Here is a 26,219-nt window from a genome sequence, read left to right as displayed (position 1 = left end):
AAGATTTTTTCAGACTTCACATGCTCCTCCCGTGTAGGAGTAGCACACAGGATGAAGTATGAAGGAGTGGACAGAGTACTCTATGTGCATGTACAAACTGATGGCTCTGTTCTGTATGCATTTCCTTTCCCCTTTTCCTGCTTTACCCCATTTGATTAACTTCCCTGGCTGAACAGGGAATTTGGTCTTTGAAGTACCAGCAACACATAATCATTGAAAAAGAATTGGAAAGAACCCCCACGTGGCACCTTGCCCAACTCCCTGGCCCATCAGCAAGATCAGCTGTAACCAAGATATTTTTGAACCACCAGAAAACGATTACAAGTCAGTATGAGGGGCAGGACTCAACAGCAGAAAAGCTGCCCAGTAACCAAAGAGTAAGATAATCAGTCAAAATGAAGTCAGATCACAAAAGACCATTTAAATCATGGAAATGGACACACGCTTTTCAGTAAAACGCTCACAACTTCTTTCACACATGAGCGCTCTGTGGTACAAATAACTCCTTTGGTCCATTAAGACCATTTATTCACTCTCTGTTCCTTTAAGTGCCGTTTTCTCTACTAGCTATGAGACTTCATTCACATTTTCCAGCTTGCTATCACTTGACTGTAGAAGAGACATACTAAAGTGTTGCTAGGGAAATTGCGTATTACATACTTAAAAGGTTATTTTAAGACAAGCGTTGTCTCTTTGTTTGTGCTGTATCCAATGCCTGGTACGATGGGGCACTGAGCCACGGGAAAGCCTCTCGGTACTTTTTCAACTTGGAGGTAAATGAATACAGAAATAATGACAACGGTGAGGGTTTGTGTCATAGGCTAGGTGCCAGACCGCCCTGGGAGAGCATCTACAAGTCGCAGTTTGCTGGCAACTTTGCACTTCTCATCCAAAAATGTTATCCGCAAAAAGTATATTTTTAGTTGCCAAATTCCCTACACTATATACCAAATGTACCAGAAATGGAAGAGAAAGCCTGTGATACAGGAGTTGTATGGTAAGAACTTTTTAAAGGGTATAGGTGACCCACTTCTGTTGGTCTTATTTTTCAGTGCTTGCTAATCTCATGGCGATGTGTTTCAGAGTCATTGTCCTTAAAGCTCTTCCGAGTGGAGTAAGGTGGAAATGTTCTGTACTAAAGGACGGAGGTAGAAACAGTGACAACTGCATATGCACACCACACTTGGAGAATTACACAGTAACATTGGCTAGACATTTCCACTTTCTCACACTCTGTTTCTTTAAATGTCTAACGGAGATGCGAAAAATGAAACCGGTAACTTCTATAAAAAAGCAAGACTTCTACTTTGTCAGTTTGCTACATTGAATTTAGAAGGTGAAAAAAAAGTACAAATACTTCTAAGGACACTTTCTTTCCTTATGACATTCCACTCTTAAACGCACAAAAAAGCTGGTCCATGGAAGCCAACTCCCGGGCAGTGTATGTCTTAAAATGAAGATTTATGCAATGAAACAATGGAGCTTCTCACCAATTCTTCCTGCCTTTATGCTCTGGATCCTCAATAGATTCATTGTTTTTATTGGAAGCTTCTGCTAAGTTTCTGACAAAGAAATTAATAACACTAATAACTACTGTTAAAAAAGGTGTGCTCCTCATATTGACTACCATTAATCATCATCTTTTACACTGGTCTGGTTTTTCATTTCCCAAAGAAAAATTTCTTCGGTTTGAATATTCTCTCAAACTTTGCAAGATGGCAAAACTGTTTCTTTGGTTTAGTGTTTTGATTGCTTACTGCACCTTTAAGGATTTTAATGTCTTCATCACTGGCTTCTTTATTATTTTGAAATGCTCTTCATAAAGTGGGGATAACAACTTTCTATCATAAGCAAAATGAAAGACTCGGGTCTAGGCACTTTAAAATAGGCAAATACAAGCAGGATCCCAAATCCACTGTCTGGACTCCTTTTTAGTTCTTTTAGATTTAAGGTATATTAAAAGCAGCACTTTACAGTGAAAAGTCTAACGTTTCGTTTGCCCTCTCCTGATCTAGGCAGTGTGAGATTGCTTGTCAAATGACGACAAGGCAGAGTGGAAAATTTCATGATATGACATCTGAGGGTGAAAGTGAAAGTTAAGGAGAATGCTATATTTGCAGCGCTGTGCCAGTAAACCCATCCCTTCCTGTCTGCTAGTTGTAAGAGTTAAGCCAAGTTCAGAAATGCGGTAATAACAAAACCCCCCATGAGCCACCCTTTTCAAAATTCCCATGTGTGCACACTATAAACATCAACGAGGAAGTGAAGGAGGGACAAAGCAATCAGACAACCAATAACCAGACTTCTTTGTGCCTGGATGCACGTCGCCTCAAGCAGCAGTGACTTCGGAAATGTAGCGACCCGCTCCCAGGTTCCTCAGCCACAGCGGCAGCAGTAAAGGCTAGCTACTCGCAGATTAAAGCAAGAAAAGTAAAACAGCAACTGGCAGCTGGCTGGGCATAAAAACCGGTGTCCTGCATGTGGCTGTCTGCTGGGCTGCGTGCCCTACGCTCCTTGACATGATTTCATTCTATTCAGCCTACTGAACGAAGGTGTCACTGTCTGGAGCGTGAGGAAAAGCTGGCATGTGGATAGGGAAAACGTATAGAATGGTGTGTGTTCTGCTCCTGCAATTCACGCTTGTCACAGCTGAGTGTAAAGAAAGATGACATTAAAATTACTGTGTGCAAAAAGATTTTTTTGCTTGAGAAATAAGAGTGAACGACAGAATTGCAAATGTGTTCTCATTTAGTAAAAGCATGGTCCGAGGAAGAAACTCCCATTTAAGTAACAGAGCACTGGCTGATGTCAGTAGGATTCAGAATTTCTAATCAAGGTCAGCTAATACAAGAGATTTAAATACTGGCTTTCAAAAAACTATCCGTAAATTTCCGGGCTGAAACAAAGAACAGAATATTCAAGTATAAAAGTAACTTCAGTTCTGAAAGTTAAAAATACCTAATAAACAAAAGGGAACAGAAGCTAAAATTCAGCCTAAGAAATCACGAGGACTATTTCTATATGGTATAACTGCATTCTGCATTTCTGTGCCATTTTTCATCCAAAGATATTAAAGTATCGCTGAAACATATCAAAATTTTGATCTCACAGCACAGTCCCTAATCCTAACGTGAAGGAACATACAGCCAATCGTTGTATTATTTCTCATGGGAATGTGCTAGAAATATCATTAAAACAATGCACTTCCACAGAAACTGCTCCAAAAGCTGTGAAGTTGAGTAGAGAATGATATCGTTCCAGAGGTTGATTTAGGCACTCTATAAAATCCTTGAGTAGGGTCCTTGAGTCTCTGTTATCATGGAGGGCGGATCATGTTCTTCAGTTTAACAGGACTTGAAAACTTACCTGCAATTCACACCAAATAAATGTTTAAAGTCAGTCTGGGCAACGATGAGGGCTCTTAATCCAGTGTTCCATCACTCACTTCTGAAACTTGGGGGGTTTTGTTTCTTACCTTTTACATAATTTTCTCCTAAATGACTGATTTCACATATTTACATTAGACTGTATAATTATAAAACACAGTCCATGCTTTGCATGAAATATGAACAGTGACTCTTTCTTCGAAGTTTAATGAGCTCTGAAAAAGGTTGTTATTATTAAGTCTATTGGGAAGTCCACCAAAATCCCCAGCGCCTGAAGTTAGCATGTAAGGCAGTCTATTTCTGCCATATTCTGTTTTGGAAGCACATAGGCGTAACATTGAAATAATGAAAATCACATTTTTGCTTAATACTAAAGTGGGTAATATACACTCAGGATGTGTATATATAACCTCAGATGTAAACAGAAGCAACAGAACTCCGTCCTGGATTAAGGAAGTAGGAAGTTAAATCATTAGAAATTTTTAATGATTTTACATGTATCAGGAAATAATCAGAAAACATGCTTTCAAGTCCCCTTTTTTTTGGTCACAGCATAACGTTTTCATTATCATTCCCTTGGTTACTGTAGACTTACTGTGAGCATAGGCAATGACAATGTTCACAGTAATTTCTTTTTCCTTTGGGGACCATGCTGAGGTCTTTACCTCTGGAGCTCTGACCAACTGGAAAGCATGTTTCCTCTGCTAAAGCATCACTAATCCTCCTGTCAGCCTTTCCCACAATACCTCTGATGTGTACAATTGTAAAATTTTCCTTGTCCTGCTGTACTAGACCCAGAGACTATGCTTCTCATTCTTCTCAATTTCTCTCACCCTACTTATCTCCATACTTGAGTGCCTTCCTGACTGGCATGTTAATGCTGCAGTGCACATTTTGAAAAGACACTGACCATCATTTCTTTGTCAATACTGTCCCAGCCTGCTTATCTACTTGGTAAGAAAAGGGATTAAATACATGGACAGATCAAGAAGGAAACAGCCACAGGAACATTTCCCACATCTAGAGATGCTAAATCTCGTTCTGCTGACCACATTACTGACCAACCGTTTGTGCCCACCCTGACTGTGATTTTGCACTATCGCTAAGCCCACAAATAAGCCTTCTCTAATGGAGCAATATGCTGGAAAATATCAGATCTGGAAATAATGTCTGCGACCAGCTCTGCACAGCCTCATTTTTTAGTAGTCGACAATCCATCCTCACAGATTTCTTGTGCAATGCAAAGCACTCCTTTTTGTAACTATGCATGTTTCTTTGGGTTAACCTGGTTTGACAGACTTAAATTTATCAGAAGCATTTTAAAAAATTCTTAGTTTTTGTGCCAGTCTACCATGAAGCATGATAGAACCGCCATATAAAGCCTGGCAGAGAGAGGTATTCATTATACAAACATCTCAAATACGTCAGTTGTACAACACCAAAAAAAAAAAAGATAATAAAAAACCGCATCTGTTCTACCACTTTCTAGAATGGACATTTTTTCTTTGATTCTCTGGGTCCAGATATACTTACCAATATTTACTACTACTAGGAGCCAATGTGAAAAACTTGATAGAAACTGGTATATTTGGGTTTGGAAAAGGAGATGGGGGTGTTGTATACTGCTTCTAAATTTAAGTTTTTTAGTCCATGTGGAATCCGCCCTTTTTTTCCTAATTAGAATTAGATAGTGAAGACTTCCCGCCTCAGTCCCTCAGTAAATAAAAAGCATCCCCCCCACTACTACCTGCACCAGAAGTACACCTAGTTAACGTGTTCACTTCCCCTTCACATCAGTCTCTCACCTGCTAAATGCAGTACATGAGATGTCTCTGCCAGAAAGGGAAAATAATTTGCAAACCCTAACTACAAGATTTCTCTGTCCATTCCTTTGTTTTTTATTGAAGCGTACAGCACTGTTGAACAGTTTTGGTAACACTTGTGCTTACCTTTATTGCGGACCCATAAGTCTGTAACTTTTCCTTTATACCAGCTTTTACCTACTCAAGTTTTTTTTCTGCACGCTCAATCATCAAACTCTGGTCAGCATAGCTTAGCCTACACAAAATCATGGTACATTCAGCTGCTTTCCATTGTTTCCTGGACGGAGACAGTGGTTTTCTCAGGCAATTTTATGGCTCTGCTTTATCCTTACAAGCCTTTTTACTGCTTATGTTGTTAGTCTTGCCTAAGCCTGCACAACTTTCAACGTCTGCGAAAGTTACATCAGATTTTTAAAGCTTTCAGCGAGAGTGAAATTACCTTCCTTCCGTTAGTGTTAGGAAAAAAAGCTAGTGCTAGACAGTTTGTAGTAATGAGCTTACAACTCCTTTACTAGCATCTATCTACCTTCCCCTACCAAAAACGCCAATTTCCAAGACACATTTTTCAGAGTAGTTTTAGTTGGTTTTCATTGATTGAGATGCAAGTCCAGCTCAATACTTGTACACTGAAATACAGACAATTTACCCTGTTAGTCTCTGTTGAGTATACCAGAGAGCAAGCTTCTGCTGGTCTGCTGACAGTTCCAATTCATGGAGTAAATCTTTGGGCTAATGTCCTGGTTTCGGCTGGGATAGAGTTAATTTTCTTCCGAGTAGCTGGCACAGTGCTGTTTTGGATTTAGCATGAGAATAACGCTGATAACGCTGATAACGCACTGATGGTTTAGTTGTTGCTCAGTGCTGCTTATGCCAGTCAAGGACTTTTCAGCTTCCCCTGCTCCGCCAGGGCACAAGAAGCTGGGAGGGGGCACAGCCAGGAGAGTTGACCCAAACTGCCCCAAGGGCCACTCCATACCATACGGCGTCATGGGCAGTATAGAAACTGGGGGGGTTGGCTGGGGAGCAGCGATCGCTGCTTGGGGACGGGCTGGGTATCGGTCAGTGGGTGGTGAGTAATAGCATCGTGCATCACTCATTTTGTATATTATTATTTTCCCTTCCTTTTCCGTCTTATTAAACTGTCTTTATCTCAATCCATTAATTTTACTTTTTTTTCCCCGATTCTCTCCCTCATCCCACTGGGGAGGGGGAGAGTGAGCGAACGGCTGTGTGGTTTTTAGCTGCCTGACGGGTTAAACTACAACAGCTAATTTAGGAAATTTTGTCTCATAACACAAATCTAAATAAAGACTTTAGCCTGAACGTATCTTCTCACTACATCTTCTGTATTTTTTTTCATTTGTTTGTTGATCATCCAATGATTACATGAATTGAAGAAACATTCATCCGAAATTGTGAGTCAGCAGGAAGCAAGCAGTCTTTAACTTGCAAACTCCTATTCAGGCAGTGCTGTTAAAATGTGATGCTTACTTGTGTCCTTGACGCTTTGTCCTTGTACATACAAAAGGTATGTTTCAGGAATATGTTCACACACATTCCGACTAATTCTCCACCATCGAATAAAACAACTGTTTCCTCATTTAGAACTGCCTAGCAAGCAAAACCAACATGTCAGTGAACTTTAGGCAGTTGCTGAAATACGGTACACTGAATAGTGCTGGGATAACACTGGTTTATGGTATGATAAAATTATCAGTCATGAGATTGTACTCAGCACTGCTGACATTCCTGTACTTTGGGAGCTTTGGAAGCTGTTTCTTGGAAACTATTAATAATTGCACTTTTTACCTCTCCTCAGAGAGCCAATCTATTGGGGAGACAGAGGGCAACACTTTCCCCGGCTCCTTCACCATCCCTTTCTCCTTCACGCTAGTTACAACAAATCTTGAGAATTTTCAATACCCTTGGGATATTCAAACCAGCATCCTCCTACTGCTATGTCTCCTGAACACAGTTCAGGTCTTGTTTAGGGTTAGACAACCACCTAAGAACATTATCCATAGATCAACCCCTGCGATGGGCACTGCGGCCACTCCAACCCCCGTGACATGCGCTACGGCTACTCGAACCCCGGCGACAGGCACTGCAGCTACTCCAACCACTGTGATACGCAATGCAGCTACTCAAACCTCAGCGACAGGTGCTGCAGTGACAAACACCGCAGCTGCTCAAACTCCAGCGACAGGCACTGTGGCCGAACTAGAGAACCAACCCATGCTGGTATCGGTTGCCCCTATACACAAGACACAAAGATTGGCTCGTTTAGTAAGGGATGAAGATGAACCAGGGCCATCACAAGAGGAGGAGGAAGAGGAAGAACCCATAAATGAGATGGTAACCACCCGATCCCTATCCCTGGGTGAGCTGTGAGATATGCGAAAAGATTTCAGTCATCGTCCAGGCGAGCACATCATCACCTGGCTGCTCCGATGCTGGGAGAACGGGGCCAGCAGCCTGGAATCAGAGGGCAGGGAAGCCAAGCAGCTGGGATCCCTTTCCAGGGAAGGGGGCATTGACAAAGTGATTGGAAAATGGGCACAAGCCCTCAGCCTCTGGAGACGACTCTTGTCAGGCATGAAGGAAAGGTATCCCTTCAAGGAGGATGTTACAGCCAGCCGTCCTGTCAGCCAGGCCAGCTGACCCAAACCGGCCCAAGGGCCATTCCATACCATACCACATCGTGCTCAGTACAGAAACTGGGCGGGGTTGGCTGGGGGGGGCTGCAATCGCTACTCAGGGACGGGCTGGGCATCAGTCAGCAGGTGGCGAGCAACTGCATTGTGCATCACTTGTTTTGTATATTTTTATCATCATTATTATTATTTTCCCTTCCTTTTCTGTCCTATTAAACTGTCATTATCTCAATCCATGAATTTTACTTTTTTTTCCTAATTCTCTCTCCCATTCCACTGGGGGGGGGAAGCGAGCGAACGGCTGTGTGGTCTTTAGCTGCCTGCCAGGTTAAACCATAATAAAGATGCAGATATTCTAATCGTGCTGCTTTTCCTAACTCACTCTCTTTCTATAGGAATGCCAGGCTAGGGATACACTATTTAACTTGTTTTTCATTTGGCAAGCAAACATACTGCTTATTTACACAACTCTTGATCGCCCTGACAGAGAGGAGAGCCTTTGAAGCTGCATTTGGAAGGGGGAACATCACTTGGGAGTTTGAAAAGTCACTTATTAAAAATAAAAAATTAAGAGATGTGGAAGAATGTGTCTTGATACATAGTAAGATCAGATTCTACAAAGTGATGGATGGCTTCATGAAGTGGATTAAGTCATAGGGTTTAATCTATAATAAGCAGCCCTAGTACCAACATCAAAGGATTGTTACAGATTCATTAGCAAGTGCTATTATTATCCATAACAATTTTTGTCTCTCCTCCCAATAGGATAAGATGCAAAATAATCACTTCATGCAGTCTAAATGCTTCATCTAACTATTGCAGTAAGGGATTATTTGGACCACAGCCACCAAAAGGAGCTGATGTAGACTCTTTACTTCACTGTTAAGTGACAGAAATAGTAAGATTTTTAGTAAAAAGCATGTTCTTGACTCATCTTGGGTTTATGATTAGTAGCTTTGGCTTAGTCATCCGAGACCTGGCAGAAAGGAATGTAAGTGGGAATTTTCTGTGACTTTACAACACTGTCTGTAAGGTTAAAGCAGCTCAAGATAGCTCTCTGACCAGCACAAGCTGAAAACCACTATTATTTCCTTCTCTCTTCTCATATACTAGCTTCTAAGACTTAATTACAATCCGAGAACTGTCCAAAAGAACATGTTGTTCATCTTCCTAGTAGGGCTTTCGGGGATCAATATTTCCTGTATTTCCATGAAATGTCAAAACTCTCATAAACATAAACTCTCCAACATAAACAGCTCTGATCCTGATTTCCTCCCATGTTTTTGCTTTTGAAATCCCATTTCTTTTCAATGGAAGGGTAAATCTGCATGTACAGAAGACAGATGACTGGCATCCCAAAATGACTTCCCAGCAGTAAGAGAGAAATCCTCACAGTTAACAATGTCTTGATTTGGTAGAATGACCATATTAAGCAAGATGACTTCTCAAGTACATAATGATATACCCATGGTTTCTGCCCACACAATGTCTGATAGTTCTGGATAAGGAACTAAGAAATGATAGCTCATGAATGCTTTTGGTAGGTTTTTGTAATAAGTTCCTCATCTCAGATCAGTTGCTACCAAGTTAGATGATCATTTTGCAAAAAACACACCACCCCATCTCTGATTAATTAGCAGAAGTGAATGCACCATGGAGAATGACTGATCATTTTCATCAGAGAGGTATTCCAGGTCAGTGCTGATACACACAAATGAGCACAGTATAAACTCTGGATCAGAAATCCATCAACTAATTTTTAAGCAGACTGCAGGTTTTAATATTGATAAAGTTGAAAATGAGAAAAAGGGAATGTGTTCTACAGAGCAAAGGTACGTAATTATGATCTGTGATTTCTTTCAGATACTTTAAAACTGAAAACACATTCTAAAGAGTAAATAAAAAAATCCCCCATACATACAGTACAATAAAGTCAGCTGATTACAGGTTCAGTATGGTACCCAATCTGTTCCTTGCAAAGTGTCTTTGTTCGATGAAAGAGTTTATGGTTCATTCCTCTCTCAGCCAGACACGGATTTCATTCTAGTTACTTTTTACGCTAAATACCACTCATATTGTATACCTTCTTTGTATTACTACATTAGCTGTAAAACCTGCACCTTTGCTTATGAATTAACTTTGAGGATAACAAACAAGTTAGAGGGCAGGGACTGGCCCTCCGTCTCTTAAGCTTCATAATACACACTAGATGCCTTTTCACCGCATTTAATCGATTAGAAATTACCAGACTTGGTATAGTGTAACTGTGAAATCCTATAGGCTGTATTATGTCAGCTGGGAGCAGAGTTTGGAGATCTCTGTATTTTTAAACTGTGCTTCTGAAATAATTGTAAAATGATCATTACTACTTTAGTACCTTCCTAATTCAGAGTCATGCTAGTAGGGGAATAACCATTTCATTGCTACTTGCCAACAGAGTCCCAACCAGTCAGAGAGGTGCTCTGTGCCCTGAAATCATCAGGCTAGAGGAAGATGGTGAACACAGCACTGGGAGTGGGAGCGAATGAGTATGTTAAGAGTTCTCATTGGTTCTTAAAAAAACCCCCAAACAAACCAGTATTGAGATCCACTGTAAGTTGTTGTTTACTCTTGTCTCGCCCATGACAACCCAACTGTTAATTGCAGTTACACGTATGCATCACTGCGTAGATCATGAACCACAGACCTCTCCATGTAATCCAAACAGACAGACAGTCCAGAGAAGTGATCATCTTTTCCTGAGGTTATACAGCAATACAGTGAAAAAGGCAAGACTATCACCATTTTTAAGGTCTCCCAAGTTAAACACCTAAAAAGCAATCTGCGAATTACTTTTGAAAATCTTGGCCATAAAGCTGCAGCCTACTTTGTGAGATACTTCCAGCTAAGAGAGGACAAACTCTACAGGGCTATTCGGGGAGAGAAGTCTCCAAGCCTCAATAGGTATCTGCATTCTGTACTGTAAACTGCAGTTAAACACACCATTTTGTGACCTCTGAAAAGAGGAGGAAAAAACAGAAAAATAAAAGGGAACACAGCCCTTGCAGTTGCACAATTCTGGAAAATGAAATACTTTCAAGCAAGAAAAAAAGTCAGTCGTCAGACTGGTGAGTGTCAGGGAGGTGTCTCCAGCAAATACAGCCTTTGGCTGTGTCCACCATGATGTAGTATTTTCCAGACTAGTAACTTCTGTTTGACGTTTGTTTTGAAACACAGTTTTCCTTGTTCCTTGTTCCATACCATCTGAAATACAGCTGACTTTCTGTGGATGAAATAACTACTGAGAAAATGAAAGTAACACTAAAAAAATCCCAGATCCTGTGTGGTATTACCTAATATAGAACAGGAGTCAACCTAATCAGCTGCAAGAATTTATTGTCAATTTTCTACCTTTTAAAATCTTCCTTTCAAGAAGGATACCAAAGACTGTGCAAAAAATAAGCTGTAATAATAAAAGGACAGCAGGGGGGTTGGGCTCGATGATCTCTCAAGGTCCCTTCCAACCCAAAGCATTCTATGATTCTATGACACAAAGTGTGCTAGGTTTTAAACAGATGAAGCTGAACCCCAGCAGAAGGAAGCACACAGGTAACGAGGCAGTTCTATCTAATGTTCTGGGGCAGCAGCTGAAAGGGAATATTTTTTATGAGGTAGTGAAGCACCCAAAGCTGTCTCAGAAGTTATTGATTTAAAAAAAAAAAATCAGGTTAATCCTTTTCAAAATGGATTAATGCAGAATATGAAGGCAGATTCTTCTGGGGGAAAAGGTACCCAGGTGGATAGTTATAGAGAAGTTAAATTCTTAGGGCTCTTGGTTCATAGGTAGGGACAATAAACAGCAGTTCCAGAAGTATCCTCTTCATAATTTACCAGCTTACTTAAGTGTGCAGGATTACTCCCTTAAATGTGCAATGCCAGCGACATCTCTGACCAATGATAAATACAAACATTGTTAAGCTCTTAGCTGCAAGTGACAGATGCCTCCATCTGCTTCTAAACTTTTAAAAACTATTTTAAATATCAAACACAATTATGAGGAAAACAGAAAATATTCTTCAAAGAACAGGTTTTTTTTTAAAAGTTAATGCCTCTGCCCTGATTAATCACAAGCTGAAAGGAGTACTTGATGACTAGCGTATACTTCAGTTAACACTATTTCATAAAACCTGGCTTGACAGAAGTCTAAGATAAGTTAATCAAATAATACAACAGCCGAAAGATGCGTCAGCTGGCTGGTGCTCAAGAAGAAATACACCGCCTCTGAACGGCAGGAAAAGCCTGCAGTAAAACAACTGCCCAAGCGGGCAGTGCAGCACGGAGTGCAGCCCTCTTCACGTGTTACTGGCCTGCTGCAGAACGCAGCTCTTGACAGAGAGACTCCTGACACTTCAGACAAATATACGCTATCTTGCATGACACGGAGGGACACTGCATTGTGGAGCATGAAGCTCTAAAGATCCATTCGTACAGTTTAAGGCCAAGGACTCTCATTATGAATGCATAGTATGATATTGAATGTCTAAGACTCGCAGCCGCTGTGCTGCCCGTTTGGTTTGCATCTTCTCAGAGCTTTATATGAAGGCACAATTTGTAATGCCGAGTTAAAAACTATTCACAAATAAGAACCTGTTTCCCTTAAGAAAAGATCACAGCAAACATTATTTGTTTCTCTCAGACATAGTGTGTATACTTGGTTCTTTATAGTATCACAGTAAAGATTACTTCCTTATGACATTTGAAAGTGAGCCAAACACCACAGAAGAGATGTTTTTGTTTAGCATCAGATTCTGAAGCTCACGTGTCCCTAAACAAAAAGTAATGCCTGTGACATAATGAACCAAGTGAAAAAGAGTTTACAGAGTGCTAAAGCTAAAGAATTATTTAAAGAATATTCGATTATTGACAAATGGTGCTAAGCAAAGTCTAGGTTGGGATGGAAGTATTTGATTCCTAGTTCTATTTTCATTAAAAAAATAATCCAGCCACCAAGCCAGGAAACATGAAATTAATTATCACTCTACCCTTAACTGGCTTAGTGGTGGACTTGGTAGTGTTAGGTTAATGGTTGGACTGGATGATCTTAAAGGTCTTTTCCAACCTAAACGATTTGATGATTCTACTCAGTACCAACAAGGCTCAAATGACTTTCAGTGGCAAGAGTGAATTGAAATCAGTAACACCTCTGACATAAGAATGTGATCAGAAATATATAGATCTCTTTAACCATGCGAAGTGCAGAATACTATCCTACAGTTTAGATAAACCACAAATTTACAGTCTTTTCCATATCAAAACCTGACATCAACAAATTAAAAAAAGAAAAAGAAATATTTTCACTACACAGAAAGCTTCTACATGAGGCTCCAAGGCTGGTAATTACAAAAGTGGGCCCGTTAACATTTGTCTGTGGGCTTAAGAGCAAGAACTTATACACTAAAGAAAACCACATCAACTACCCAGCAGTAAATTGCCATTGTTCCAGTCCTTCTAGACATGTCACTTCCATATTTGTAATGTACAGATTATTTCCACACAATTTCAGCTTTAGGTTCCTAATGTTCTCTCTCTCTCTCTCTCTAGAAAAGAAAGTATAACACCAAATTTCGTTCTCTCCTTAGACTGAACGTTGATAAGTCTATAACCTGGACCTAATAAGAACTTGTTTCTCATTTTCCTGAGCTAAAATGTGATCTAAATCATCCGTTTCTCCATACTTCCAAGAATTAAAATCACAATCTCACCCTATCAAACAGAAGTCTCACAACTGTCTTCTCCTTGTTCTAATGTTTGTCATGCATAACAAGCCTTCCGTGAAAACCTCTCTCTAACTTAACTGACAGAGTTATCTGTACATGAGTAGAATTAACCATTCAAAGGTTAACTCCTCTAATTGTAGAGGAGTACTTCAGAGAATTTATTGATCCAAGGTCTTACAGTAACCAGCTGCAAAATTGTTGCTTCCAGAAAGTAGTTGTTATGCTTGTGTAAACAGAATGAAAACCCTCAGGCTCCTGAATGACCAGGTCATGCCATTCCACACTGAAAGTGATGCTGGTAACTGAATGGTTACTATAGGAGTGCTTATGAGTGGGGCCAACAAAGCCTGGGGCTTTGAACATGACCTGATCTATTAATGGATCCTTCCTTAGTCATTCAATTATTGCATATACCTATCAACAGTCCATTACTTACCAGAACTGGCGTGATATACAAGTACAGAAATGGGTTCCTCATTTCAGTAAAAAGAAACTAAACCCTATGAAGGGAATAGGCTTGGCCCTTTTCAATGACACTAAACTGCTGATGCAACAAAGGATGATGAGCACTGTGAGCTTTTTTCTTTTAAACTTTGCAATAGTTATTACAGTATACACCAGTCTCTTTTATCCCCTATTACTTAATTTGCACCCAACATCTCTATTTTCAGAGATTCTGGATGACCGAATATGGAAACACAGATGCACCAATCTATTTGGTGTTGCTATTTTCTTTGCAACTGCCATCAGAGAACCATGGAGGAGACTGACTAACGAAGTGTTCCCCTATGAGCAGCAGCAATAATGTTATGCCTGCAACTGTGTAAGTCTTTCCTGCAGCGGGCCCTGTTAGATCCGCTGGCGGCTAATCATTAGAGCAGTGGCATTAACCCTAAATGAAGACATTGGTGGAACAGAGAACCGTTCTTCAGTCTCAGCAAGGTTGGGTGGCAGAGTTGTTCAAACAAAGGTGATCCTGGATACTAAAGAGAACTCAATTTATTGTATAAACTCTCAGGTTAAACAGTTTAGTGAGTGGTAAATTAGGGCAACTCCAGGATTAAATTACTTCTCAGTAGATGTTTTCTGGACAATAATTTTGGTCAAAAATATTGAAGCTCCACCTAAATCCCTTTTCAGAGTTCAGGTTCTCATCTACGTCTAGGCTAATATAACACTTGTGGTCTCAAATTACGCTGCTGAAGAACACAATTTGTATAGTGTCTTGAAAACATAAAAGCCTCAGCTATACAGCTGAATGAGTCTTTGGCCCCATCCATTAGAGGAATATGTCTGTCAAACACTGGGGTTACTTTCACTATTACAAGGAAGTAAATAGTTATTTGCATTGTGTCTCCCCACCACCAAGAAAATTACTTGTTCCGTAACACAGTAAATAAAGTTACCTTCACATTTTATTTCCATTCTATTAAAAGGCTTGCTATTTTGAAAACCAGGTTACGTTTGTATGAAAAAAAATTTACTCTGATATCTCATCATGCCCTACAACTGAATCACTACTGTCAAAATACTTACTTATGGCGCCTCCTGCCTCAGCAACCATATTCCTCCTTGGCACCCTACTAAGAACTGCATGCTCTACCAGTTTCCAAAGACTGCATTTCACAGATCCTGGTCCTACTGTATCACTTACATCTATCATACCTTTGGTCTCGTGTTTCCATATCTCAGCTGGCACCTCAGACATTTGGAGCTGCAGATATGCCACGGTTGCACCTTCCAGCTCCTTGGTGCTTTCTCTCTTGAACTATCCATAAATTAAATAAGAGGCATATAAGAATGATTTAGACATGTGCAATTATCCTATTTAGTGACTGAAGAAAGTATTATGTCTCACACTACATCAAGCAAGACAATTAGAGCAATGGAAGGTTGTTGAGCACACTACACAAAGTTCAGGAAACTAGTATGCTTCCATACACTGTTAATCCTACTGAGTCTTATAGTTTTCACTATTGCACTGATACAAAGCTCAGTGCATCTCCATACCAAATATACACAATAGAATTGGAGTACAGCATGGGTCATCTGTTTGCTGTTCTTGATTAAAAGTAGCACATTCAGATATCTTCTATCAAATCTACTTGAGCTTTTATTACAGTGTTCAGTTTCATACTGGATATTCCTTGTCAGCTGCCAAGGTTGACGTTTTCTATCTCTACCTCGCATCAAACTATTCCGAAAGTTTAAACCAGAACGGCTGCACTTACCAAAAATGTATTTAAGTAGAAAGACAAATGCTTTTCCTCACATGACACCTACTTTGTTGAGAAACTATCACCTTCATGCTTTATTATCTGAAATTAAGCAGAAGGGTGACTCCAGTACAATACCTGAGTATCTTCTGATGCACCTTGTCAGAAAAGGATTTGAGGAAGAGAAAGAAGATGGGGGAGAACAGAATTAAGGAATATGTAGAACAAGAACAAAAGTTGAGGGTGTATAAACTGATGTGAAAGATGTAGGACTAGAGAGAGGCACAACAGTGGCGATAGCGGAGGAAAGAATAGCAGAGGGAAGGAATTGTTGAAGTGGAGGGTTTAGGGTTAGCAGAGATGAAGGAAATCTTTTGATACAATACTTTATGGTATAAACGTTCACTCACGGCCCCCATTTCTTTTATAGCACTTGTCAAATTCTTTGACTAGCTTGAGCTAGGATTTTCTTTTTGTTTCTTTCATGGCTGAATAAAAAAAAAAAAAAAAAACAAAAGAAAGTCCGGAGCCTAAGAGAGATCTGCCTTAGCACCTGGGTTCTATTTAGGCAGGTAAGAAAGCTCAACAATTTTGAAAGAGCGAAAACAAACCCAACCCCCAAATACTTAAGACTTCGGCTACGCATCGCGGCATGCACTGCCACCTGGAGGCACAAAGTTCCAAGTACAGGTAAAAGCAAAGGTCATGTTTCAAAAGGTAACTCTTTTATCCCTAATAATTTTATTTAAGATGGCTAGTATTTCTATTGAGTTTTCCCTGACGAACATCTATTAGTGCAGTGAAAAGACGGTCTTTGTAAAGAGGACATGGATTCCCATTTTTAAAGGACATTTATTACATGTTGCAAAAAGTTGTAAAGGCCTTTGTATCTGTACAACATTGCACATTTCAGTGATTATACCATTCGGCGCACAAAACCCGTCTGAACGGTGTCCGTTTTCATGCAAGTTCAGGTGTCTGTCACCCTAATCTCTATCTTTAAATGAGAAAAGACAACCATTCGTTCAAGTGCTAACCTACAGAGTAGAATGAAGATATGCCCAAGGCAAGGGAAAAATACTATGGTTTAAGTTTCAGGTGGGCTTAAAGTTCTTGTGGGTAATGTTCTCCACACAAAAGCCTATGCTTTTGTCTCTGCTACTAGACTAAAACCAGACCTGTGCTCTGGTTCACTCTGAAAACATATCTATGGTCCTGACAGAGGATGATCTGATGTATCAGCCTGACCACCCTAATTCAGAACATTACACAAACTTAAATCCACTGTTACTTATGCAGAAAACTTTGCGACCAAATAACCTACACAAGAAGTGTATCAAACAGGGCTGTGCTATGGTGGATCTAGACCTAACAGCATAATCTAGTCCACAATCAAGTAAGACAAATTTGTTCTGATCCTCAGTGAGCATTTCTTAGGTTTGCACGCTCCCAGTATAGACCTCTATGCTCAGATACTAGCTAAGTTCTTCCAGATGAGACGCTGTAATTCATCAGATGTGGACGACAGGCAGGGCACTATTTATTATTTGTTAATGACTTGTACTTCATTACATTTTTATTCCCAGTAAGTTTTCCTGAGAAGCTGCATTACTCAAGTCTTCGACAACTTTGGGCTTTAAGCTAAAGTTTGTGATTTTACAAGCTAATACTTTGAACCTAGACTGTGCCTTTTAATCTACAGACTCAGATAGCTTCAGAAATATTAATTTAGCTTCATGACATCCCAATGAGATATAACTTATTGTCTTTGTATTATCTAAGAGAAAACTCCAGGCGATAACTATAATATAGTACTGGGCTTGACTGCAAGTCCTCTAAGGATGTTTACCAATGACATTCTTGTCTTCATCATTCCTCTTCTGTTTTTTATACTAAAAAAGAAAAAAGAAACAATTATTGATGGGAAAGAGCACATAAAGTAACAGTTCATACTGACAAGGATTTACAACGCTCTTCATGATCTACATAAAATTATTTCAGTTTCCTTCAAGTTAGATTGAAATTTGATTGGCTTTCCCTCTACAGTATAAAATAATGCTTCTTGGCAGGCACTGTGAATCTGATCCTCCTCTCACGCAGTTCAATTACCAGTTTTGCAATGAAGCAGACTACCATCTCTGTAGCAGAATCAGAATGAGGCTTTTCATAATTGTAGGGAGAATAAAATCAGATTCAGGCACAGACAATTATTTACTAGGCTGTAACTACTGGGATTTGGCTACTGCTATAATTTTATAATCTATGACTAAGCTGTGCTTGCTCCTGTAACAATTCTCATTTGGATTTCATGGGCTGGCAGAGAGAAGGACTTAACAGGCATTTAGTAAATTAAATCACAGATATTTAGAGCAAGCTGAACTTTTGACTTGTTTCATTACACTCTAAGCATTCCATGTTAACATATCATGCTCCCCAACCAGATTTAAATCCAAGGAAGTCCAGGTGACTCTCAGCTGTCTAACGGTAAGCAATCTTCATTCTTTTATCTAAGAAACCAGTCTGAGTGGTATCTTTCAGTGCTGTGATAGTAGAGGCATAGCCACTGGGTGATAACTACAGCACAAGTTACCACAATTTTGCCACTATGTTGTCTAACCCCGATTTGCACAGCCACAGGCAAGATCTGAGGGGGGAAAAAAACCATCTCCTTCTGGGAGTTTATGTAAACTGACTAAGAGAGGACAGATTCCTATTAGGAAAGCAGCTGATGCATATCAACAAACTGTGGCTTGTAAAGTATTGTCATTTTTCCCCTCTATAATAGACTTATACTAGCCACCACTGCTGAAGTTTAATATAATTCGTCATAGAAACGAAGATTTATACAGAGATCAGCTTAAAGCATCATCAGTTCTAAAACATACACTTATGTTGATATCAACAAAGAAGAATTTTTAAACATGAACTATCACAATCATAAATCCCTAGTAGCTAGGTATTTTCTTTCACCCAGACGCTTCAACATCCAGGACAATGGAGCAGATTGCTGTTCCTAGCTTGCTTTCCAGTGTTTTCTTCTTTGATCTGAACTAAGAGAGAGCAAAACTTAGACAATCTGACACACTTACTTTATTCATGACCCAGTCAGCATCTTCAATGGCTCTCTTAATAATCTGCTGGATTCGCTCAGGATTGTCTTCATCAGCATGAACTTTGAAACTCTGCAACATTCAAAGCGTTACACTGACTAGCCAACTTAACACAACAGTTGTCAAATAAGGATCACTTTTAAATGTCAAAGAAAACATTTAATGCAAACAAACCGTTGATCTAAAAAGGTAAAAATATACATTGTAGCACCTGGAAACCCATAACAAGTCTTGTCAAGTGTAATTTCATATCAAGTATTTTACTCCTTTCATACATCATCAGCAAAAAACCCCAGAGAACTTCAATTCAGAATAACAACTGAAATTGTCTGGTATGTTACAATTAGAAAGACACAGGACAACAGGCATGATCAAAGGCATGAAATGACTTCCATATGAACAATTAGATGAGATTTACCCAGCTGGGGGGGATTGGGGGTGGGATATATATATTAAAAAATGACCGACAAGGAACCAGTACGTTTTACCACAAAAGATGTATTTAGGTGAGTAAGGAATGATTGTTCACTCTCTTGACTAACAGAAGAATTAGAGATTAAAGCCAAGGAAAATAGAAGGTTTCAGATTCAAAGCAAACAAAAGGAAATGCTCCTTCACATACTCCCAGTATAATCCTTCATATCCACTAATGTTTCAAGCTTACAGAAGAATAATTTTTTAAGTGCCAGGAGTTATAAGAAGCTGGTCCAAACTGTAGAAGGAGAAAAAGCAAAACCACCCATCCCCACCCCCCAACACTGAATTCCACCAACAGAAATCTGTTTCTCACCTGCCTGACCGCATGTCTGTAATGCTGACGAATGTTCTCTTCAGGAAGTTGCTTACAGCATCGAAGCAGGTAACGATACAACTGCAAAGAGTTCTGAACTAATTCAGCATTCGGTAGTGGGGCCATCACCAAGCTTTTTACCTGTTTAAAAAAAACAAACCAAAACCCACAAGTCAAAATACCCAATGAATTTCATTACAAACACAGAAATAAAAGTGTAAAGTAATTTTACAACAATGAAAACAGGGCCAGCAAATTAAGGTTTAGCAGCATAACTGGAAGAAACTTTAGAAGAAAACAAAATGAAATGAATCAGAACTTGCTTAGTTTATGGACAGTTTACGCTTAGTTTTTTTAGTTAGAAAGCAATATTGCAGCCCCAAAGGGAGTTTACTACTTGATAATCCATGATTCTTGGATTCATTCAAGCTTCCAGTGCTTTCCTTGAGCATCCATGAGTCCATCCACATAGTGACATTGTAGAATGAGGACGCTCATAGTTGCTACAAGTAGTGTTGGAATTTAACAGTATTTCCTAGTATTGTCATTCTCTCAAGAATATCTTGTGAACTGGCCTATGAATGTCAGACTTTAATGTGAAATAACAAGTATAAATATAGGAGAAGACAGGAAAAATATTGGTAAGTTTTCAAATTTTTTTTGGTAACAACAACAGGAAAAGAACAAATCTAAGCGGTTTCACCTCCATAACTATACTTACATATTGTTACAATAAGTCCAACCAAGCTATATAAAGTGTTAATCAAATACTGTAAATGACTTGTCATTTAACAGATGGTTACCATCTGCAGGGAACTAAATTAACATTAGGAAAAAAAGAACTTTCACATCATTACTCTTAAGAATAAAGACAATAAATAAGTAAGCTGAATAATGAAGTAGGTGTATGGCATTATTTTAGCACCCGTTATGATACTTACTCATCATTTGGAATATTTTTTTCCTTTTTCTTAAGTAATTTAAGTCCTTCGGCCAAATTTATTTCAGAACAGAACACCACAGCTATCGCATGCCTGGGCTGTATATTTGCATAGACTAGCTCTTCTTGCAGTGGGGAAAAATCTCCTCACTACATACCTATAAAATGCCCATCATAATGGGATATGTACTATTGTAATCTGTACTTTCAGTAAAACAAAATTCTATCTCAGTCTATAACTAAATAGATATAAATTAGCATACCTCTATAGCAGTAACAAGAGCTATGCTGATTTGCAGCAGCAGAAGTCACTGAAAATCTTTAATATTTTTAGGCACAAAAAGTATGATTCTTCTCTGTGAAGAAAACGAAAGAATTCTACAATAAAAATGCAGAATGTGCCTTATTCTTGAGGGATGGGCCTCTACAACATTGCTTTACTCATGGCACAAAACCACAGTACAAAGTCATATCTGAGCACCTCACGGTACTGGGGTTTTTTTCTGTTCATTACTGAAAGATTGGGTGAAATCTATGCTATGTTGATTTCTTGAATCTAACTATCTGCTGTCAAAAGTAACATCTTGTAAAACGAGAGGGAGCTGTTCCTGTGGCAGAGCTTGTCTGCAGGAAATGTGTGAGAAAGAACCTTGCAATATTAGCATTATCATTGTGCTGGGAGCGTGCCCGTACTCTTCAGTCAAGGATTCAGGCTCTATCACGGTAGGTACTATATATAACATACATACCTACCTAATGAAAAAGTTTCTGCCACAAAGAATTCGCAAGGCAGAGTAATGACAAGTCATAGGATGAGGCAGAGCGAGGCAGATGAGCCAAACAGGTGGGATGGAGCGGGAGGAGGTGACGGTAATATGAGCCTGTTTTTGTGTGGACTAATAGAGCACACAATATAGCTCACCACCTGCTTAGCTGTTATCAACAGGCAAGTTTTATAACACTATTTTTTTAAGGACCTGCAGAAACACAGTGAGTCACGGCTGATGGGTGCTATGGGAGCCCCTAAGAAACGCTCTGATGACACTTTAGAAAAAGCCTTTCTAGCCTCCACGGGAAAAAGAAGACTGTCTTAAGGAAGTACTTAACCAGGTTACTATCTCATGAGCTGATAATGGAAGTTATTAAAATTAATTCTAAGATATACAAATAGGCTTAATAGGCATAAACCTTTGAAGAGCCTATGTCAGGATCCCTTTCCTGCTTATTTATACTGACATTTTTCCTTACATCTGAAACAGGTTCTGTGTAGTTCATTTGTGACTTTAGGCAAAATCTCTTCAGCAACACTTTGAACAAGCAAAACCCTTTCCCCAAAGTATTAGAGTATATAGATTTATGACAAACAGTACTCCAGAACAAATGCTGATCACAGGGACTAACTCCCTAGTGAAAGATACCCATAAAAGCTACAAAAATCCCAATTTGACATTTGTTACCAGTATGCCACATTTTTTGTGATTGCAATGAGCTGAAGGATCCCTGTATGGTGCTGTTTACCCTGATTCTGTTATTAACATTATAAAAAAGCCTAACCAGCCAAAAAAAGGCTGTTGGACCCCAAGCTCCGTAAACACCACTGTAATGGCTGCGATGACTTTCTGTTGGAGCAAGTCAACTACCTGCACAAGACTCAGCTTGGTCACTTCCTTAATTAATCATAGGACTACCTATTCAGGAGATTTTGGAGAAAAAAAAAAAGCAGACAAAGGCCAATCCCAAGATGGACAAATGGGTGATGCCAATGTCAAATATGGCAACTGGAAATCCTGTTTTGTATTGTGCTGGTAGTGCCCCATCCAGTGCACGGAGGACTAATACACATCACAAAGACAAAAGATGGATCAAATTTAACATTTAAGATATAACTTTGATTTGGTTGTTATTACTAAAGTGTGGAATAGAGATGTTAGGGACTGAAATGGTATAACTTTTAGGAGAGATTCCATGGACTAAATGCAAAAAGTGGCATTTCTGATTTTTCTCCCAGTAAATCTTCAAACGCCCCCTTCTCTCAACACAGTTATCAAGATAGCACAATATCATGATGTCTTGTGGGCAAGCAAATCTGAATTAGTTGGCTCCTGGATTCTGTCATCATAACCTTTACCCTCTGCCAGTTATCCGCTCCTCCCCACAAGTGACATGCTGATAACGAAGATAAATCTGCCCGGCCTCTGCCAGGTCAGCAATGTGCCAGTGAAGCTCACTCCCCCCCGAAGAGTCCCATCCTTCTCTAGTATCTAAAGCTGACCAGGGGTTTGCTGCACGTCGAGCTTCACGGGGTGTGTCCGCTTTTGAACACTTGGCATGTTCTATTGCTAAAGGATGAGACATGAGGTAAGACTTCACAATGATCCCTCCTGAGAATTATTCACAGCCAAAATACGGTTTCCATTAGCTTTCACAAACAATTAGAAAATCATTCTTCCATCATGAGGGCACTAAGTTGGCTCTATACTGCTGCTGCAATCTTTTCACTCTGCTTGTTTGATTCTAGTTCTGTTTTTTCGTATTTGTTTAATAAAAGCCATTCGGCCTCACACACTACAGGAACTGGATACCGTCAAAAAAACCCCATATACAGGGCAGAAAGATGTCACAAAAATTCAGAAATATAGACCAAGAGCTGACTTTTCAAAATGGCTTCAGTCTGACTAGTCCAATTGCTAGCTCACTTTCCAAGCATACAAGATATGCTAATTATGGCTTTACCTAAAAAGTTCAGCTTAAAATATGGATCAGAATACCCCCAGGCTTCAAAATGTTCATCTCTTGTTTTCTTCCAATCTTTTTTCTCTAAAAATATAATTTTCTCTTTGCAATGAAACCTATGCTGGGCATCAGCTCCACGTGTTTTTTGGTTTGGATTCATTTCCCTTTGGCATTTGAGTACAGGAGATGATTATACTCTCAGTAATCAGTAGAGAGATCCCTGCGTTCCCCCTCCAACCAGTAGAAAGATAAGCAACTCCAAAATGTGACTCAAATAATATATAGACTGAATTAGTCCCTGCCCTTCTCTCCATTGAACACAAAAGGAATAGCAAAACAAGAATTATAACATAGATCCTGCAGTTACAAGCCTAAATTAGGTAGGGTGATTCCAAGTCTGTGTCCTATTTTGAAAATAGAAATATAATCACAGAATGGGTTGGGTTGGGAGAGACCTTTAAAGACAATCTAGTGCAACCCCCTTGCCAGGGGCAGGGACATCTTTCAATAGGTCAGGTTCCTCAAAGCCCCATCTGACCTGATGGGGCTTTGAACACTTCCAATGATGGGGCAATAGTATATAATATCAAATAAAATAAAAGAGTTTGTTTCAGAGTGGCTCTCAGGTTCGTTTTGGCATACTGCAAACCTCATGGTATAACACCCCATCTGACTTACTTTCCAAGTGTTGAAGGTCTCAACAGGTACCTCAGGCAGGTATAGGTACATGTCGTTATTTTTCTAACTGCAACGTGGGGTTTGATCCTCGGGCTTCTCTTCCAGCCGAGCACACCGAGGCCGTATTTCCAGCATACACCTTGCACTCCACCCTTGCTATCACTCTCAGCACTAGCTTCCTTGACTTCTTTTCTAAAGTTAGTTCTTGGGAACCCTTCCAATACAAAGAGACTTTCAAGATAGATTTGGTACCCTCCTTCAGTTTCTTCCTAGCACTCAGTTCAGCGATATCCCTGTATACCCCTACTACGTGTCAGTGAACACAAATGAAACTTTGAAAGTCATCTTGTTTTGTTATGCAAATACCTTTGCTTTCCTTTCCTGCTTCACATATTTAGTTTCATCTGACACCTGGCTCTTTCTCCCCTACTATTTAAATTGCACTTTCAGTGTTCAACTGGTATTACCTTTTTAATTAAAGTATTTTGGGGTTGCCAATTTACACCGTAAGTTGTAAGAAACATTTACTATACCAACATCATGCTAAATCCCCTCCTTCAGTTTTCTCCTGGCATTTAGTACTGCAGGTGACAAAACTGAGAACAATGTATGTAGACCGAGTAATATTCCTGATGCATACTGATAGTTCAAGGGATTCTGTCACAAAAACATTCAATTTATAGATGTCATGTTTGCAATGTTTGTCTTTTTCAGAGGAACTGGGACCTAAGGATTTTATTTTTTGATCGATATCTAGATTTACTTTACTTTCATAACAAGAAGTTAAAGAATACAGTAACATACATGTTGCCTGCCTGTCTTTGGTAGCCTTGAATTTTTTACCATATGAAGTCACAGCGGAAGCAAGACCTTTTCAATAAATTTGGATGTGTCTGTGTATCTCCGTATTTCTCTGTTTTACCAATACATTTGAACAAGAACTGCCCAGATACAGTTATAAAAAGAAGGAAAATGAAAACCAGAAAACAGCTACAAGGCATGCCAGAAATCAAAAAAATATGCCACGTTAATGGCCCAGCATTTCTCAAGGTGTTTTATCTGTCAGTCATTTAAAACTTGATTAATCAAGTCACTTTTCTAAAGAATAAAGCACCTTTTAGAGTCTTTTACAAAAAAATTACTGAAACTTAAGGATTTCTATTTAGAGGTGTTGCACCCACAAACATCTATCTAGCTTTTATAATGTATTTCTGAATCCGAGTGTCTCCCAGTGTCCGATACAGACGCAAGAACACTGCTCTGAGACTGCAGACTGCTCTCATCAATAGGAAACGAGGCACAGAAATTAACCGACTAGACCAGCTTCACGTGGGATATCTTTGGCTCCAACCAATGTTTTCCTTTTCTCCTTCCTTCAGCGGCAATTGTACATATTCTCCAACTCTGAAATTCAAGCTTTAATACAGTTAGGTTTTAATGGCCGCACGTTGAGTTGGGCAATTCACATCAAGAATCTGAAGCCACCCGACTTCTTTGCTGTGCCCCACAGCCCATGATGTGACACGGGGAGCAATGCCAACACGGTCAGCAGAGGACAAAGGCCTTCCACATGCCACGGAAAGGGTCCGCAGGGAAACAACTGTGCCTTGAAGGCGAGTGCTTGAGCCATGCTGCCTCCCTGCACCAATGCAAAGGCTGGGCATTCATCATTACCGTACCGCTGAACTAAATGCCACCTTTTGAACACACGGCATTTTTGTTCTTAAAATAGTCTAGTCTCCTGTGAGTACAGTGTCTCGAAATACTAAAAAAGCAGCCCAATAACCACAGGAAAAGTGGATATCTGAAAATAAGGGATGAACTCTATAAAAACCCCAGCTTAAATTGCTTTTGCCATTATCGTCATTTTTGCATTCTCCATACTTTAATCTTTCATGTAATATGCACAAATGCAGATTAATAACAATAAGACAAAAATGGACCCATTCCATAACCCTGAGTGTAGACAAAGTTGGGATCTGGATATTATATCTCAAATTAAGCTTTCCTGAAATAAAATAATAATAATAATAAAAAGTGTCTGTAAAACATCAAAATTCCCTTATTTAATGAAAAGCATTTATGGAAGAAAAAAATCGCTACAGTAATAAGTCCTACTTCTTGAAATAATAA

At 39.5% G+C, this 26,219-nt stretch overlaps 1 protein-coding gene across 1 annotated transcript in view; it reads right to left on the bottom strand.

Moving 5' to 3' along the window:
* Positions 1–16,667: 16,667 nt before the first annotated feature.
* The window catches only part of LYRM9 (LYR motif containing 9), a 38,329-nt gene continuing 28,777 nt past the window's right edge, over positions 16,668–26,219 (bottom strand). The window contains exons 2-4 of the mRNA XM_009488898.2: positions 19,736–19,876; positions 18,925–19,017; positions 16,668–17,727 (exon numbers count right to left, since the gene is read on the bottom strand). Of these exons, the coding sequence (XP_009487173.2) occupies positions 17,671–17,727; positions 18,925–19,017; positions 19,736–19,876 (291 nt within the window). The 3' untranslated portion in view covers positions 16,668–17,670. The remainder of the gene's footprint in view (positions 17,728–18,924; positions 19,018–19,735; positions 19,877–26,219) is intronic.

The sequence above is a fragment of the Pelecanus crispus genome, chromosome 12 (genome assembly GCF_030463565.1).
Source record: "Pelecanus crispus isolate bPelCri1 chromosome 12, bPelCri1.pri, whole genome shotgun sequence".
NCBI classification, from domain to species: Eukaryota; Metazoa; Chordata; class Aves; order Pelecaniformes; family Pelecanidae; genus Pelecanus; species Pelecanus crispus.
This window is presented reverse-complemented; position numbering and strand designations above follow the sequence as displayed.